This window comes from Eurosta solidaginis, chromosome 3 (genome assembly GCF_040869045.1).
Source record: "Eurosta solidaginis isolate ZX-2024a chromosome 3, ASM4086904v1, whole genome shotgun sequence".
NCBI classification, from domain to species: Eukaryota; Metazoa; Arthropoda; class Insecta; order Diptera; family Tephritidae; genus Eurosta; species Eurosta solidaginis.
In genome coordinates this window covers 5,804,731-5,824,317 of record NC_090321.1, presented here as the reverse complement: position 1 = coordinate 5,824,317, position 19,587 = coordinate 5,804,731, and the positions used below count along the sequence as shown (strand labels likewise).

The 19,587-nt window shown below is 35.7% G+C and overlaps 1 protein-coding gene across 5 annotated transcripts in view; it reads right to left on the bottom strand.

Moving 5' to 3' along the window:
* The window catches only part of LOC137243174 (uncharacterized), a 371,575-nt gene that overhangs the window by 9,101 nt on the left and 342,887 nt on the right, over nucleotides 1-19,587 (bottom strand). For all 5 annotated transcript variants that reach the window (XM_067770531.1, XM_067770532.1, XM_067770533.1 and 2 more), the window contains exons 8-9: nucleotides 13,194-13,348; nucleotides 8,524-8,803 (exon numbers count right to left, since the gene is read on the bottom strand). In XM_067770531.1, the coding sequence (XP_067626632.1) occupies nucleotides 8,524-8,803; nucleotides 13,194-13,348 (435 nt within the window). The remainder of the gene's footprint in view (nucleotides 1-8,523; nucleotides 8,804-13,193; nucleotides 13,349-19,587) is intronic.

The window sequence follows — 19,587 nt, the reverse complement described above, 5'->3', positions numbered from 1 at the left end:
TATATCCATTTACTGCCATTTATTTAATTTGCTTTTTAAAACCTCTTTGAACTTTCTTTGTAACAATATGTTCTGACTTCATGTTATTACTATCTATAATAAAATATTATGTCATATTTTATTAGGCAACGAAATGTAACTGCAGAATTAAATTTTTGTGCCCATTTCGCTTGTGGCTAGTATGTGAAAGAGTCTTCACGTTCGAAATTTTATCTCATATTCTCGCTCTTTTTCTGCATTTTATTTGCTGCCTTACATGTTTTTACTAAAAATTACTTACAGTCACGTGCTGAAGCTTATATAAGTTCATTCGGTTGTTAATATGTCAATGACATACCCTGTCGGAAATTGTGAAATGAATTAGCAAACTAACCATACTTTAACCCTTCTACAACTGCTTACTTTTAATTGGTTTTGAAATCTTAGATGTAAAGTAAGTTGAACGAAGAGACACTAACTCTTCGTACATTAAATATTTAAAAGTGTAATGAAGCCATCTTGCAAATTTACAGGCCGCAAAACAATTGCTAAGATAGATATGTCAAAAATATTAAACAAATTGACAATCTTAAATGTACTTGGAAAAATTATTTACGACGGAGATTACAACTTTGTGCAAAATTTGTCGTAGCTGTTGCAGCGTCGCGCACTGCTTTCTCTTTAGACAAGTTCCCACAGGGTATGCACCAAATAAGTACATATGTATCTAAGCATATGCAACTATTTTATGTTATTGTATTATGTGGCGGCCACCGTGGTGTGATGGTTGCGTGCTCCGCCTACCGCACTGTATGCCCTGGGTTCACAACCTGGGCAAAGCAACATCAAAATTTTAGAAATAAGGTTTTTCAATTAGAAGAAAATTTTTCTAAGCGGGGTCGCCCCTCGGCAGTGTTTGGCAAGCGCTCCGGGTGTATTTCTGCCATGAAAAGCTCTCAGTGAAAACTCATCTGCCTTGCAGATGCCGTTCGGAGTCGGCATAAAACATGTAGGTCGCGTCCGGCCAATTTATATGGAAAAGCAAGAGGAGCACGACGCAAATTGGAAGAGAAGCTCGGCCTTAGATCTCTTCGGAGGTTATCGCGCCTTACATTTATTTATTTATTTATATTATAGATATATCTGACTTTCAATTGTTGTTTTTGTAGCTGACTGGCTATACCAATTTTTGTGGTTGGTTAACTGTAGTTGCTCAAAGTCTATGTACCATCCATATTCCATTTACTATTGCCTTGGATCACAAGCGAAAACTGGCTTAAACTAAGTTACTGTTATTATTATTATTTTCATTTCATTACGTTTATTTACTAGTTTCATTTTGTTGGCATTTTTATCTACAATGTGACTACGTTTATTCAGTTATTTAGTCACATTTGGCTTTGCAAAGTGAAATAACATAGTTATTTGAATATATGTTGGAGTGTGTGTGTGATTTGCTCTCATTTTTCCAAATGCAATCTCTTTTACCACAACTCTAACATTATCTGCCAAATGTGTCACATATTCTAGATATGCCATATACATCGATAGATGCACACACACACCCTCACACAGAATTGCCTGCTCACCTGCTGGTGGTTACAGTTGCCAGTTACTGTTACAAATAACTTCCTCTTCTGCCCTCTCAAGTGCTTGGCCACGCTCATTTACTTATCGAGACCATGCTCGTAATTGAAAAAGTTTTTGTCAAACTGAATTACGCTCTACTACCCCACTAGCGTCTCGTCGTTGAGTATCTCCGCTTTGCCTGTCTCAATCTCCCACTCAGTGTATGTGAATGGATTTTCAAAGCACACAACTTTTTAGTTTGGCGCTTCAATGCAGATTTGCTAATATAATAATATGTTTATGCCTTTTGAATATTATTTTTCCACATCGCTTTATGTGAATTTTACAATAATAACTTTATTTCATCTTTTATGTTAGTTTGCCGTTTTTTGCCATACAAAATTTAATTTTTTTTTTGCGTGAGCATATTTTTAGTTTTTTTTTCCATAGAAAAAATGCATTGCTTTTAATTAATTGAAAATATTTGTATTTTTTGTTTAAACATTATTATATTGCAATCATAAAAAGTGTGAAATTTTTTAAGAAAGTGAATGCTTTGTTTATACAAAAATTTTATTTGATCAATATGATTATAGATACTTTAATAAAATAAAACTAAAACGTTTCGGTTAACAAAGTACAGCATCATTTCTTGAAAATAAAATAGCGCGCCAATCCTTAATGGGAACAAACAGAATTTTGGAAACACAACCATTTTACATTATTTTCTCTCTACTTTGATGTATATGGAGTAATAAACAAAACCAAACCTAAAACGACGCATCGAAAGTACGTAAATCCCTGTTGGGAACTACAGGAATTTTGAAAACACTGAATTTTTTCGCTATTTTCCTTCTATCTCAATACCTTTGGGAAATAAAACCAAATCTTAAAGAAACACCTAGAGTTTTCACGAAACCTTCATGGGAACAAATGGAATTTCGGAAACACTTAATTTTTTAAATATTGTCATTCTATTTTAATGCATATGATGGGGCTAGCAAAACAAAACTTAAAAGGTACGAATAAAATTTCCGAAACACTGCATATTATATTATTTTTATTTTTTCAATTTTAACGAAATTGCAAAAAATACAAATTCGATTCAATTCAATTTAGAAAATAATATATTTTATGGAATTAAATGATTTATTGTATAAATATTTCCTATGGCAGAGGTTGGCAAAGAGAAGAACGTTGAGTACATCCTTAGTTGGTGGATTAGAATAGATGGTGATCTATAGAATTAAATGGTACATAATGGAGTTTTCGAAACACGCTCGTTATCCTTAATATATGTCAACCTCATGACTTTCGTTTCGTTATTGAAGAACAATGAAGCCTCACTTACAGGAGTTTAGAAATGCATCCCACAAGAGGCACGAATGAAACTTTCGAAACATTCCACAAGTTGTCTACGTATTCACTTTAACCCTCCGAAATAAAATGTTTGCGCATGAAAGCTATTTGCAATTAAAAACCATATTATCTTCCGATATTCTGTTCCATCCAAATTTGTACACACTCTCATGAAGTAAGCACAATTTACCTACGAAATTGACGGAAAATTTGTCATCTTCAGCTCACCAAAGCCGGTTCGTAATGGCGATTAAGTCTACTTTAAATAGTACCAACCACAGATTTCCTCTATAAAAAGAAAATTAAAATTTTGGCATATTTTAAATGAAACTACATCTTCTTACATTTAGTCCAAAACTTGAGCTTAACAGAAAGAGAAGTTCCAAAATCATTGAAAGCTAATGTCTTTGTTTACTTTGGTAATAGAAGGTTTTAAAAAAATTTGATCAAATTTGTATGTCTTGGAAAGCAACATTTCGAATATTGTCTCCGAGATTTTTTGTGTTTCGAAAATTCCTTTTGTTCCCCTTTCAAAATCGGTGCAATATATATATATATATATGCGTGCTGTCCATAACGAGAACAGATGTTATACAAAACACAATTGTATACACAGATTATAATTTTTTAGAATGAAACAAGTGGAACATTTGAAATACTTGGTTAGACTTCTCTAAGATCGAACTTAACTTTCACTGATTAGATGATATGACATCACACTCTCTGTCTTTACCTGACTAAAAAAGGATCTTTAAAGTGCTTAAGGTTCCGAAAATTCCATTTGTTCTTTTTTACTTTATGGAACTCTTTCCTACTTCCACTCAAAATTCATTTCGATTGCTGAGTAGAATATCACCCCATCTCGGCTGCCATTTCTAAATATATTAAATTTATGCTCAGGTAGAGCGTTTTTGAAACAAATTGCAGATATGGAGTTTCCGAAATTAATTCTGAGTTAGGTCGCTTTTATAAAAAATTTTCTAAGATAGGGCAATTTCGAATTATCAGCCGAGATAAAGCGATATTCCAATCAGCAGTTGAGTCGTAAAGGGAGCAATTCGTATTCTTTCCTTTTAGATTTTTTTGAAGATAGTTTTTACTTTACAGGCCAAATATTATTTAAAGTTTCTCTAACTTTTAATAAACTTTTAGAAAAAGCGAAATTTTGGAAACACTGTTAGTGAGACAGCTTCAGAAGTATTTGTTCTCATACCAAAAAGTATGACAAATTTAATATTTTGAACTTGTTATTAATACAAGAATGATATAAGTTCCTAGTATTTCGAAAATTCCATTTGTTCCTCTTTATCAAATCTTCAAATAGTAGTATTTATTTCCTCTATCAGATATTAATTGATATGAAATATTTACTATGTAATGCTATATATACTGCTTGCGATTTTTTAGTAGTGAACAAACGGAATATTAAGAACATTAGGCGAAGAAATTGTTTTAGTTTGGGAAAAAAATTTTTAAAACAATATCCTTAACTTCAAATCAAAAACAAAATATGTATCTGCTTCTTAGCAGCTGCACTTGTTATTTTGTCGCCATACTCAAATTTATTAAGACAAAAATTTCAAGCACCCAGGAAATTCTTGCCAGCAACCACAACCCCCAAAACCAAGACGGCAAACTTAAAAATTATAGTAACACTTTTTAAAAAGATTTAAAAGAAAAACCAAACGGTCGACTTTTAAAGCGAAGCACAAAGAAAATATAGAGCTGGAGCAAAGAAGAACAGAACTTCGCAATTATAACTTACAAAATGTAAATACATTGAAAACTGGCTTGTAAACAGAAAACAAGTTCCCTACAGCAAGCAACACGTATAGTTGGCAGAACACAACAATAACAACAGCACAATAAGAACTAGCAGCAAATCAGATTGTACCAAAAGGGAATACAATCAATGCCAGATGGGTGGGGTGACTAAACTTCATTGAAGCGCAAGCAAGCCGATTGACTTAAGATGTACACTTTCTGGTCAGGAGAATTTCAGAAATTTAAGATAACAACAGCAACAAAAAACCATATGATAACAACAAAAATTTTTGTACAAAATTTGCGTTACTTGGCATCGACAATGTCTAGACAGAAGTTGAGACAAAACGGACGATCACCTTTGCATTAGAGTTAGTGTTGTTATTGTAAAAAGTAATCAACCAACCACAAAGTTGATGTCTAATATGGCCGACGTGGACTGTTACCTTTCCGATATATTTGAATAATTTAGACATGTTAGAACATACAAGTAAAAAAGTGGTATTAAGGTTGGACGCAAGTATTCAGGAAGGCAGTTTTGCCACACATGTATGCGTGTGTGTGTATAGAGAGTAAAATATAATATTTTGACTACATTTGACAAGAAAATACTTAAAGTATTAAATATTAATTATCAAGTGGCTTTGGAATTGTTTTACAAATATGTTATGCTAAAATGCGCCCAACGTGGGGCCCATTCCCACAATTCTGACAATACGAGTCTCATGCTTTAAAATTCCTTTAAAAGCTGTCTTTCCCATGTCTATCAAGTAAATGCAGTTCAAATCACAGAGGTAAGCCTAGCCAATTTGTCGGTGACAGATGCCTATTATGTATATAAGCGATTGATCAACGCTGGGCATGTACCCTTCATTTTGGTACCTATCAACATCGGCTTGTATAAATATTCACCAAATATTTAGAATCTAGACGAGCACCAGTATTTGGTTTATTCTAACCTGCCTCAAAATCTGCTTGTTTGACTAACAACAAAAAATATCGTAAGGGGACACATGGAAAGCAGGTGAGACTCCCTACATAGGATATAACGATACCGTCATCAACTGTCTAGTAGATTTTAACTCAGTGAATGTGATGGAAATTATACGCTTAGCTAAGAAATTACATATTTTAAACTGCCAGCCTCCACCATTTGTACGTCATTAAATTTTATCTGCTTGAGCTTAACTCCAAATAAGTCTAGTTGTGGTTTAAATGTTAAAGTATTTGCGCTGTTATTTGACTTTAGTCACAAACAAATAACACACAGCCTTAAGCACAGTAAAACTTGGCAAAAACAATTACTGAGGCTTAAAAACAAGTTGCCTGTTTTATATGCACCACTCATTCTTGTGGGTTTAAACTGCGCGAATATTTTCTTATTTCTCATTCGGTTTTATTAAGAAATTGCATTATAAATTTCTGTCGAAAAGCATAAAGTTATAAATAACAGTCGCCACATTGCCACAGAGTGAAGACTTATTGAGTTTGAAAATCAACAAACACGACGCCAATTCTGACTCTACTGCAAACTAACAAACAGACATACAAATAAACGAGTATGAGTACTAAATAAAGCAGGCACACTTTCAGCAACTTTTGTGGTATGTGCTAGAATTTTTCATAAACTCAAGATTTTGGTATAAATTATGTTTATAGTTTTGTTGTGGTGGCAAATTATTTTCAAAATTACAAATACTTTTGTTGGTTTGTTTGTTGGAGAAGCTGATGAGTTGGGAACAGAAGCAAAAATGTTGCTCATACGCAGTGTAGTCTTTAAGGCAAATTGTAGAATTTTCAAAATGAAAATGATGACTGTTTTGGAATGTAAGAAAGGTAAATAACTTCGAGGTTGAGCTCACATAAAAATAGCTTGGAAAATATTTTGTAATACGTAGTTTTTGCTTGTCGTAAGAGGGATCTGAAATACCCAAATTATTCTAGGGGTTGTGTAGCGCAACCCTTTTTTAAGCAAGCAGCCGATTCTCTGATGAATTCAAGTTCCTCATGAAACTAGAAGGTGAGGTGCTGGATAAAAGTTTTAATGCGGACATATTTAATGGATCCCGAGATAGTCGGGCTTATACGTATTTGTTATCGGAACGTCCCATATCTATATCCGGCAAAGGACCATCAACTTCGAGAGCACTCCGCAAAACCATCGGGAAGTATCTTTGTTGCTACAACAACAACAACAACAATATGAAGCATTCATTTTATGACTTCACACCTTAAATGTAAAACTGTTTAACTTTGATCAGATTAGCGATCTTACTCGGATAGACTTAGCAACATTCTACAGCACTCAGTTAGTAACTCTCTACTTCTTTGGCCTTCAAGAGTACTTTTTGCTACTTCCTCGTGAAGGTGAATCGACAAGGATTATATAGCATTGTCCATCCTACCAATTAGCTTTGGACCATCGTATTGACATGGGATTTATAGTAAAAGCGTCCACATATTCTTACCTCTCTGGGATTTATTTCGTGAACTGGTTTTCTAAAAGTTGCTTAAATAACTTAATTATTCCAACTAAATTGAGATTTCTGGGGTGGTATTTGGAATGTTTGAAAAAGTTTGAATGTGATATACACGTATATACTAGGGCAGTCAGTTTAACTGCAATTTAACTTACGTGAAAGGCATATTTTTCAGAGCAACCCTTAGAGCGGGGGCGGGTTTGACAACCACTGTGTTCAGAAAATGCATCAAATGAGATTTATACCCCCTTTTTAAGCATTTAGCTGCCCTGACACTTTGAGCTCATCACCCTTAAAAGCTAGTAACAAAATTGTCGCTGCCCTTTTTGTTATTGTTATGACAGAAGCTCTTCAGTAGGTAAGTGAGTGTTAGGAGTATGGGTAGTTCTTTACCATATTATAAAAGCATGCTTCGATAGTAGTGCCTTTTGTATCTACCTCTGGCATACTTGAAACCTTCGAGTTTCCAGTGCCACCTTATATAAATCTCTTAATTTTAGGTGCCAGCACCTTCTGCTTCTTTTCGATCTGTCCGATTGTGCGTGCAAACAATTTTATATGACAAAATCATACCCCTTTCTTTCAGAATTTGAGGTCGACGAAAACTTGGGTGATTTTGTAGTTGTTGTTGTAGCGATTAGGTTTCTCCCCGAAGGCTTTAGGAAATGGTGATGTGATGGTCCTTTGCCGGATACAAATCTGGTACGCTCAGGTAACACAGCACCATTAAGGTGCTAGCCCGACCATCTCGGAAACGATTTATGTGACCACATTTAACCTTCAGGCCATCCCTCCCTCCACACCCTCAAGTTCCATGAGGAGCTTGGCGTCGCCAGAACCTCGTCTGTCAGTGAAATAGGATTCGCCGCGGATAGGTGAGGTTGACAATTGGGTGATCCTTTTTTGTACTAATAGTTGGCCTTTTTAACCACTATGACCATATTAAGTTTGCGTGCGTTCTAAACTTACCGGTCAGACCAACCTTGCCTTTGTAACAAAAATCACATGACGCAAGTGAAGTTGGCTCTCCTCCAATTTGCGTCGTGCTCCACTTTACGCTTCCTGCAAATTGGCCGGACGAAACCAACATATTTTGCGCCAACTCCAAACGGCATCTGTAGGGCAGATGAGTTTTCACTGAGAAGCTTTTCTTGGCAGAAATACCCTCGGAGTTTTTGCAACATAACTGATTTTTCTAATTGAGAAAATTTGATTCTAAATTTTTGATGTTGTTTTGCTCGGGGCTTGAACCCAGGATCTTCGGCATGGTAGGCGAAGCATGCTACACCCACACCACGGTGGCTGCCAGGGCATTAATTTAATTTGTTTAAATAACCAAAAGATTTAAGCCACTTTTGTGTTTTGCACTTACCTCGGAAAATAAAGTCTAACGATCTCGCCCGTTCGTCCTTTGATGTGATAACTACATGACGTGTTCGGTGGATACCAGTGAGCTATACTCAAAAATATACCCTCACTGGCGCTGCTATCCTTCAACGAATCCGAACTTAGAAGCCAATCACAAATGCCATGCTTGATACCCGCCGTCTCAACATGGCCGGGCCAATTGCCAACATTAAAATGAAAACCAGTGTTGAGTAAAGGACCCGCGGGTGATGTAACGAATTCAACATACATGTATTGCGAAGTACCTGTGGAGATAAAGAGAGATGGAAACAAGATGTTCTTTAGTAACAATTTAATATACTAAGAGGGCAACCGACGAAAAACGAGTGATATTTAATAGAACAAAGAGATAAATGAAAGTTGTTTGTAAATTTCAAAAAATATTAATGTCATTCATAAACAACTTAATGAGTACTTGGAATATGTGAAACTGGATATAAGAAGCTTTTTTTACTGCTGATTACTTTCCGCTCATTTCCTCGTTCCTCGCGCCCAAATATTTTTTTTCTTGTGCAGCTTCTGTGAGCATTTAATAAACTCATATGACTATTGTGAATGTGTAAATTCATTAATATTAATTCCATTAGTTTTTGTGAGGCCAAGCCCTTTGATGGTCCATTGGCAAATGCCACGAGCTGGTTAACCACAGCATTTTGTGGTTTGGTATTAATATTGGCTAATGCTTGTTGAGTTTGAGGTTAACCTAGTGAGGTTTCATTTTTTATGGACATAAGGACACTTTGTGTGACTTGAATAACAAAGGAAATAGTTATTAGCGGCTTAGTTATACTCAAATTGTATTGCATCTTAAAAATGAGGAATACAGCAAGAAGAACCCTAAAGTTAAACTTTCATTGCATATGACGAAGTGGAAGTAGATTTTAACAATTTTAATCTATGTTATTAGAGTCTATACGTATAGGGAGTCTTTTCTTTTGGGCTGATGTTGTTACACTGTTCGGGCGCAAATGGTAGGTGGCACAGCAGCTGCTGGAATTAAGTTGAATTTTGAGAGGCAAAATTGACTAGCTCATGAGAAGGCCAATGACTTAAAATAATTAATCAGTAGTTAATCTTATTGAAAGAAGGCAACACTTTACCCCAACTAAGCATTTCTCCACTTATCTGGGCCTGCCTTTATCTCTCACTCTTATTCTTTTGTCCCTTTCTCTATATCTCTTCCTCTCGTTTTCTTTTTCTGCCCCTCCCTTTCTCCTCCCTTTCCTTTCTTTTTTATTCTCAATGTCTCTCTCCTTTTGCTTTCTCTCTCTCTCATTCTTTATCTTCCTCTCCGTTTCAATCACCATCTCTCTCCGTCTCACTCCACCTTTCCTTCGAATCACCTTTTCACCTCCTCTTTCTATTTCTTTTTTACATGGCTACCTTTCTCTCCTTTTTCTTCCACTCCTCTGTACTCTGCACTTTGCAGCTGCTAAATTACACTCCAGAAACTATTTTCTATAACATGCTAATAAATCAACTCAACTTCAGTTTTATGTCAGGAGCCTTAATAAAAGCAATCAAGTACGCAAAAACTGTAAACTTGTTGCAGATTACCCTTACAGTATATGCCACTACAACAATAATAAAAGCAATAAAGGATACTAACAAAAATCATATTTAGACAATATACTAGTTTGCAGTTAAACTTGACTTGTGTCTGCCTTTTTCCAACTTCTAGCCATAAACCAACAGCAAACCGAACCAACAAAAACAATAATCATAGCAGCAATATGGCAAGCCTTTATTATGCAATTTGCATACGATGATAGAAGACACAAACACATTTCATTAACATCTGCCATTTGCCTGGCACATCAACACCAACCAACCATTCACGCCATTCGCCATTCATTCTCATCAACGACAACACAATGCCAATTCCATGTCGTATACGCAACATTTTGCTTTCGCTGCCACCACACTGAGTATCTATGATTGTGTGAGATGATGGTATTATAAACGAGCCGCTGAAACGTTGCACTAGCAATGTTGTGATTGTGCTCACGCATAACATACACAAACACATGCATACCAACGAATCATACCATACATATCCAAACATATCTCAATTGTTTATTTCGTTAGCCGCCGTTTTTGCCTTCAGTCGATTCATTCAATCATTTCGACGAATATTACGCGTCAAGTCAATGCCGTTTAATTTCTTTGTTGTTTGGCCAGCATTATTGTTCTTGACGCATTTGCGTTTATAGCTTTTGATGCGCCATATGTTTCGTTATTAAGCTATCTCTCGATATGACGACGTTTTAAGTATTTATACACGCAGAACGCAGCTTATCACGCGAGATCGTGCTCGTCTATCTTCAGGTTGCAGTTAGTAAATAGATTTTGTTGTTGGTTTTAGCGAAATGTTTATGCTTACGACTTGTCAGCTGGCATCGGACAAAATTTGGAATTTGAACACATATATGTGTTGGTAAGTTGTGGATGTGTGTATGGGTCATATGCTTCGGTGATAGTATGGATAACTTTAAGTTTGCAGGCGTGATTTTAGGATATGATTAACGGCACTTTAAGCTGAAAATAGATCAGATACGTAGACTGAATTGATAGTGGAACGCCACTGAAAAACGAACCCGAACTGAAATATAAAACCACAATGAAATTAAAACTGAAGTCGAGTACTTGGGGAAATATAAAAAACGAAACGAAAGCAATTGCCCGGCAGCTCATGTGCTATGCGTCAACAGCTTCATCACCTGGTCTTAAAATCACATACTGGAAAAGGCGGCAGACCTGTCAAAACGCAGCATTCAGAACTGCTACGGGATGTCTCCTTATGACCCCTGAACATCAACCTACATAGCGGAGCTGAAGAGCTCAACGAAATGCTGAACAGAGAGGTATCTACATAAGCACTAGCACAGCCGTTTGATCCAGAGGAACATGAGAAGTCCCTGGGCCAAATTCACACAGACATGGTAAACGCTTTTGCGAGGACGCGCTTTATAAAACTCGTTAGCAGTATACAATATCCTATTCTTGCAGAAGAGGAAAGCACAATACCAAGGCAAACACGAGTAACACAGGTCTAACTTCATTCTCAATACTTTAAATTTTTACTTGTCCAGAATTAACCTCGACATACGTAATGTATGACCTGTGTAAGATGTATCCCCACCTACGCCTCTAACACCAACCTCCATATGATCACCCCTGTTGAAAGTGCTAGGTTCCTTGGACTCTCGTAAGAGGATTTTGGTAACAATTTGTGAGTGGTCACACCCATTGAATGGGGCGAAGCACAACAACAATAAGTTATGTTGATACAGAAAATTAATATCGAAACTATTATAAAGAATTAACCTGAACAGTTGAACGAGTGCCGAATTTGGAGCTGAGCCTGAAATATATACCGAAGCTGTGAGCGTAGCCAAATTGAAACAGAAACCGGAATCGAAATCTGAACCAGAAACAAAATAGGATCTGCGAGCGAAAACGAAGACGAAATTATAGCCCACATTGAAACCTAAATTCACCACCGGAACTAAAGATGAGATCAGAGTACTTAAAATCGAAATTAAAGCTTCAACCAGGAACTTGGAACTTAAGTAGAACTGGAACTGGAAAATTAGCTGAAAAATACACGGAACATAGATATATGTGTAACTAAATTAGTAACGAATCTAAAACAATTGCGAAATACGAAATTGGGAGCGAAAGTGAAGCCAACACTATGTCAAGCCTGAAACCAAAGTTAAAAAAGACTTCGAAATTTGAAAAAAACTCTGAAAATGCCAAAAGGAGACTAGGATTTTTAACTGTAGGGACCATGACCATAAGAAAAATAACACTCTTCAAGTGGATTCTTCCATCCATGTAAAGTCATCCATTTTCAGCGGTAAGTAAAGCTATTTGCAATAAGGAGCACATACTAAACAGCGTCAACCGGTTTGTCGTAGCTCAGTGCAGAAATCCCTAATTGATCTGCTGGAAAGTCCGGGTTTCATTCGTTGGTGAATATCAGTTAGATTTCTAAGTAGACATATGCTTTCTAAAGTTATTTCTGCCAACAGGGAACTGGCTGTCCCCAGATGCAGATCTCACCTTTTCATTGCTATTGCCATTCTAAGATTGTCTTGGTGTGGTTGTGTGTTAATTCTACATTATCAGAAGTTGCAGAATCTGGTTCCTTCTTATTTGGGCTCTTGAAGCGATAAGGACTTCGCGAAGTTTTGGGGAGTTTTATCGATGTTGAATATCTTTTGCCGCATACTCATCCGGCACATTCGGTAATGCTGTGCCATCCATTAAGGTACTAGCCCGACAATATGGGGAACGATTTGATAACGTCACATTGAACCTGCTAGACTAGACATTCGCAAGATTACGTGAGATCGTACATTAATTTTTATTTTTATTTTAATATCTGTTTTTGAAATCAGATAATTTTTACTTCTATTGTTGGTACGCAAATACTTTTACTGACTTACACCTTATAAGCCATAAGACATCTTCAAAATTTGCTAACTTAAGCTGACACAAGCGCATTTTGTACACAACGAATATCAAATCTTTCAAATACTCCAAGCGCTCATGAACACTCAATTTAAGCCAATTTGTTTTGACAATTTTATTTTTTTATTTTTAAACCACAAAAATATTGATACTTACCAATAATACTAAACGGAAATTTGCCCAACCCACAAAATTTGCCAATAAGTGGTGAATGCTCATCGCGACCATCATAGACAGCAAGCCAATCGTAGGGGCAGTGCTCTTTACCAGAACCAATCGGTCGTATGGGACAAGTCATGACATTTTCACACCTGTAAGTGAGTAACAAAAAATAGTTACGTTTATGCTTGGCAAATATATACTTAGGCAATTTAAGAAATTGAAAGTAAAATGCTGCAAAAGTAGGCGTAACTTGCCGCATAAAATATGTAAAGCAAAGGGAAGCAAATTTTATTGAGGTGAGTTGGTAAAGAGAATCGTTGAGAAATTGCGGCATATCGAAGCGAAGTAGGCAGGTATCATTTTAAGTATTTTTCAATCGCTAATACTTTTGATGTTTATTTCTGTAATTATTGCTTCATTTACCTATTCTTGGAGCGTTCATAGTTTTGGATTCCAAAAAGTCCGAAATATGTGAGTATATGTGCCTCAAAAATATGAGTCTTTTATGACTCTATTTTGATAAAATTATGAGCAAACGCAAATTATAAAAATTATTAAGCTAGGCAGCTTCGCAATAGAAATTAAAAGTTTTCATTTCGGAGATTTCATTTTAAATACAAATTCAATTATGTATATTGGACGCTTTTCAGTCGCGTTGAATTAGCTTATTCCTTCACTATAACCAATAATTGAACCATGGCTACAACCTTAGTTGTTCCTTTTATATTTTGCATGGGCATTTCTTCATGTCTTATATGTCCTACTTATGGAGAGAGTGCACACACTTCTTTTTTGTTCTGTTCAAGCTGATGGTTCCCTATCAGATATGATGTTTTCAAACGCTTTTAAAAATGCTTCCAATGACAAAAATGTGTAATTTAAGGGCGGAAACCGGTCATGCAAAAGAGTCATAAATTACTTTGAAAATCGTCGTAAAAGAGTCCTTTGGAGTCTAAAATTGCCGAAAATGAGCTGCTTGCGACTCCAGTATGTGCCATATATGACTCTTATTCACCCTCCTATGACTCTGAACGTCTGCAATCAGACCTTAGTAATGTCGGAAACTGGTGTAGTTTAAATCGTTTATCGTTAATCATTAAAAAATGCTTTCATGTGACTTTTTCAAAATCAGTTAATACCCTTCGTACTTGCTATAGTATCGCTGGCTATACATTGCAATCTCTTGAAGAAACCAAAGACCTAGGGGTGTATTTTGACACTAAATTTAATTTCTCTACGCATGTAAACTATGTCATAACTCGATTTTACGCAATGTTTGCGTTCATACGACGTAATTGTTCCGCATTCACCAGTCCCTACACTATGAAGTCACTATATTGTGCTTTTGTCAGGCCGAAGTTGGAGTATGGGGCTGTCATATGGAGACCCTACCATTTGCTCTTCGATCTTTAAACTTCTCTGAGCCAATGCCTTCATATGAATTTCGATGCCTTTTAATTGATCTAAACACGCTTGCAAATAGACGATCCCTTCTATCTTGCCCATTTGTCATTGACATAATTTCAGGCACCGTTGATTGTCCATCACTTCTTGATAAAATTCAGTTTAATGTACCATGCAGAAACCTTCGACAGTTTGAACCCTTAAAAATTGGGTTTTCTAGAACTATTTATGGTATAAATGCTCCCATTTCTAGGGATTGTGCTGATCTGAATATGTTTTTTAACTCCTCAGGTGCTGACTATACTTTTCCTTACGCTGCCTTAATTAACAATCTAAGATCTTATTTTTCTTAGGATTCAGTTAATGTAAAAATTTGCATAATATAGTCTGTAAGAATCTATAAATTCAAATACTCAAATAAATAAATAAATACATAAATACATAAAATAAATACATAAATGGAATTACGCTCATGTCGGACGCTCATCGCAAGAGAGGAAATGCTTTCATTTCGGATATCAAAATGAGCTCGTATCTCATCGTTCCTATTTAGACCACTTTTCTGACTCCTTCAAGACTCCAAATCTTTGCTGAGTGCTCATTTGAAGTTGTGAATATTTTTTTTTGTTGTTAATATTATTGTATATATGCGAGAAATGTATAAATAGCTTTAAAATCGACCTCTAAACAAGAAACAGTCACTCATGTCGTTTTCATTCTATTCAAAATTTGATTCGCCTAAAAGTATGCACTGCAACTGACAAATGACAATTGACTAATCCATCGAAAATATAAGCTGTGACAGCAATTAAAAATTTTTTTATAGCCTTGTCATATTCTCCAGTACACATCATCGGCAGCAGTTATAAAAGTCCAAACATTCTGCCACGTAGTAAAAAATAAACGAAAGCCTTGATTAAAATACAATTGATTTTATAAATGTAAATCGAACTCATAGGCGAGTAATAAATTATCGACTAGCAATATGTGTTGTGCCATTGTATGAGGATAAGTGTGTGTGGCTCATATTTTATGAGAATACTAGGTTGAGACATAAACAAGTTGTAAGAAAAATACATCTAGGAAGACTGATGAAAGCTTGTAAACCTCATCTTGGCAGAAACCAAAATATATCCCATTTCTTTTGAAAAATAATTTTTTACAAAAGTGTACTATATAATCAAAATATTTTCACCAGTATCCATCGTGGTTTGGCGTGCAGCGTGGTTATATAACAGCTTGGGTCGAGTCTCTTGGCATTCTAATACAAATATTTCAGAGCTGTGATTTCAGTTTTTTCGCACGAGAACGAGGCTTCGAGTCCCTACGATAACTCTTACATCTGGGAACTTTTTCGAAAGCCATTGATAAAAATGGCTAAAGAAAATTCGCCGAAAGTTCAGCTTTCTCATTAAAAATTAGAGGGTACCAAGAATGCTGATGAGCAAGTTAACAACAACTGAGCTGAAGGATATTCACCCAACTTCTGATATCTATTGTCAAATTTTACTCGGAGGCAAGCTGACTGTACCATAGTGCCATCTTCAGTGTAATTGTTCATTCTAATCTGTCTAATATACTTCAGATACAGACGTATTTGGTTTGTTGGACCTGCGTGTTTGCTTTTTTTTTATCTAGTTTTAAAGATTCAAATATTTCGCCAGAGTCAGTGTTTGTTTTATCTTTTATTATTTAGTTCCAAATATTGTTTCAAGTTTCTTAAGGCAGCAGCCATTTTGTTGCGCGTAAGGAGCCCTGAGTATTCTAGTTAACTTTGAGAGTTCTTATGCAACATACAGAATAAAAGAGAGTTTAAAGATGTCTTCAGTAGAAAAGAAGCGCAGCAAGGTTATACCAAATCCAAACGCGTTTTCCTACTTACAACCTTAGACGTTATAAGAGCTTTAAGTAGTGCGAGATGCACAGACTTGCTGGCTCCCTTTGAGCAGCGATTTCAAATCTCATGCTAACTACCGAGCGTCATCAGAAGCTATCTCAGTAATCGAATTTTTATATACCAAATTGAAAAAGGCCCGAGGAGCATGCAAATTAAAGGCGGAGAAGAACAGCTATCCACTTTCGGTCTGAACGAATGGGACATCAGCATCATCACCAATCAACACAGAGGAAACACACAAAAAGCTTACTCACGTTTTAATATGCACAAAATTGTGGCTTCGGCCGCGCAAGCTCCAACTGGTAGCAGAAAAAACAGAGCTCACCAACAGGAAGCAAAAGGTAAGAACTGATGGACACATCCCTATCCACGTTACTATATGGGCAAACACATTTCAGAAAAAGAGCCATTTTAAACTTCTAATATCTGTATAAGAAGACCATATGGGAAAGTAGCCACCGCTTATCGGACTGTATCAGGACCCGCCGTGGAAGTGATTAGCGGAATGTAGAAAGGAGATCATGAGAAGCAAAAGGAGAGACAGAACTAAAGTAGATATGCAAATGCAGAAAAAATGGATGTTTCGATATGTACTACAAAATTTGTAAAAACAAATTCTCATGTGGACAGTGCAGTACTTTCTAAGAACAAGAAGATTTCATAAGGACATCTGAAATAATGGTTTCAAGATTTGGATCTTATTAAAAAAAAAATATATTTGCTATATTTCTGTTTTAATATTTTTTTACGAGTTCAAGACACTAAAACGGTTTCTTAACGATCTTCAACCGGGTGCTTTTGCCTACCATAATATACCCCACTTCCACTCCACATCATCTTCGCCGTCTTCCCTTTTTTATTCCTAATTACCACTTTGTATGTATTTGTGTGTATACAAAAGCTTTTGCGTGAACTTATCAATTATTATTCCAACTCCGACCAAAATAAGTTGTGGAAACTTTCCACATCATCGCCGCCATCGATATAAATAATATGCTATGCAACAACAATGGCGCCATTTAGCAAAACAATTGTAATGCTAATGTTTGTGTGGTGTGTGTGTATGCGTATGTGTGTGTACGCGTGGTGTGGAGTGTAGCTAAAAGTTGAATTACGATTGCCATTAAAACTTTTTTGTTATCGGAAGGCATTGATCGGACAGTTCGAAAAACTGTTTGGCACAATAAATGAGCGCAAATTATTTTAAATGCTGATTAGTTTGTTATTTTCGCCTCTTTATCTTCTTTTGCCACATGCAAATTTAGAAATACAAAACCAAAAAAAAATTCTGAAAGCGTTAATCACGCTGAATTTTGTGTTAATGTGAAATTAATGTGCGGAGTTTTTTTTTTCAGATAATTTCTGATTTGTGGATAAATGAAAAAAATTATGTTGACTCCGGAATTTATGGTTAAATTTTTTATTATTTAATAGTGATTGAATAACAAATAAATTTTAAAATTATAAAATAAGTGGAATTGGCCACTTGAGCGAAATGCCTTAGAAAACAATTTTGCGATGCATCAGCCTACAAAAATATCCTGCGATAAGCGAGAGGCTTAGATGGAAAAGCGCAAGATTTTACTTACTAGCCAATACGAAAATAGCAGTGGCAATTCTAATCCAATTTCGTCAGTTAAACTCATTTTTTATAGATAATTTAGGAAAAATTTCCATAATTTTTTGAACTGAAACCACGCAAACCAAACTCAAACAAAACATGGACAATGCTCATAATTTTTATTTTTATAGTGGCAGTACCGGCTGAATTTTTTCTGCCCTAAATTTGGTCCCTTTCCCCGCCCTCGTCTCTTCAATCCCTTCTTTTCCCACCACCTCTCTCTCATTCTCCCTCACCCGATCCTTTTATGCCTATTTTAATCTTAGTCCAACTCTATCCCTTTCTCAGACTCTTTCTCCTTTCATCGTTTTTCTTTTATATACTTCTTTTTATTCTTCTCCTTCCCTTACTTAGTCCCAGTCTCAGTTACAATTTCAGTCCCAGTCCCAGTCCCAGTTCCAGCCCCTTCCCAGTCCCAGACCCAGTCCCAGTCCCAGTCCCAGTCCCAGTCCCAGTCCCAGTCCCAGTCCTAATCCCAGACCTAGAAAATTATATGAATTTTTGAGTGCTGTTCATTAAAAAGTGAACAAGAAATTGTATAAAAAAAGAATAAAATGCTGGACCATTCTTACCATTTTGAGCGATGAAAAATAGATAAGTTCCTTTTCTTAGACCTACTCAAAACGCTTACAAAATATTAATATAATCATTCGAGCCGTTTCGAAGGAATTCAACCACAAACACTGTAACGCAAGAATTTTATATATAAAATAGAAAAAAGTCTGAAACACCCTTTGGAAATTTTTTAATTTTTTTTTTTTTCAAAATTCAATACAAATTTAGGGGTTTTATCATTTGCACTTTGACATATTAAATTGGTTGGGCTACAAAACGGGATACCTTTAAAAAATTCGTTAAAACCTTTCATTGCTGTTTTCGTGCTCGCTACTGTACATTAGCAGTTTTTAGGCCGCTTTTTCTATGCAATGACATAACTTGCCATTGATCGATGTATCCATTGAAAGTTTTTTCAATACTGTTAAAACAAGGCTCATCTCTGAGTTAACTGCAACTCAATGAATCAAAATCTCCAAAAAATTTCATGAAAAGTGTCCGTCCAGACCACATTAACGCGATGCCGAAAAGATATTGGTTTTGTAAAGAGCTTTTTGGAAATGCTACGAAATATGACTATTGAACACACGACTCCATATTTAATGCAATTTTACTTAAGCAGAAAAAGAGCTTATACCACTAAGCTTCTGTCAAGATACATACTTATCATTTTGAATGCATGTCGAACCCTCGTGCAACCGTGGTCATTTACTACATTTACAAAGCTGCATTAAAAATATAAATTGAGGTAAGTATACATATAAACATACTGTTGCTTTTAAATGCCACAATGCTTCTATAAAAAATCCCAAGTGTTTTTTGTGACCTTCTTCGTGTCTTTTAATTTTTCTCTTTCATTTTATTTAATTATGTTTTCGGTACGACACACAACTCAGTTTCCTATCATTTTA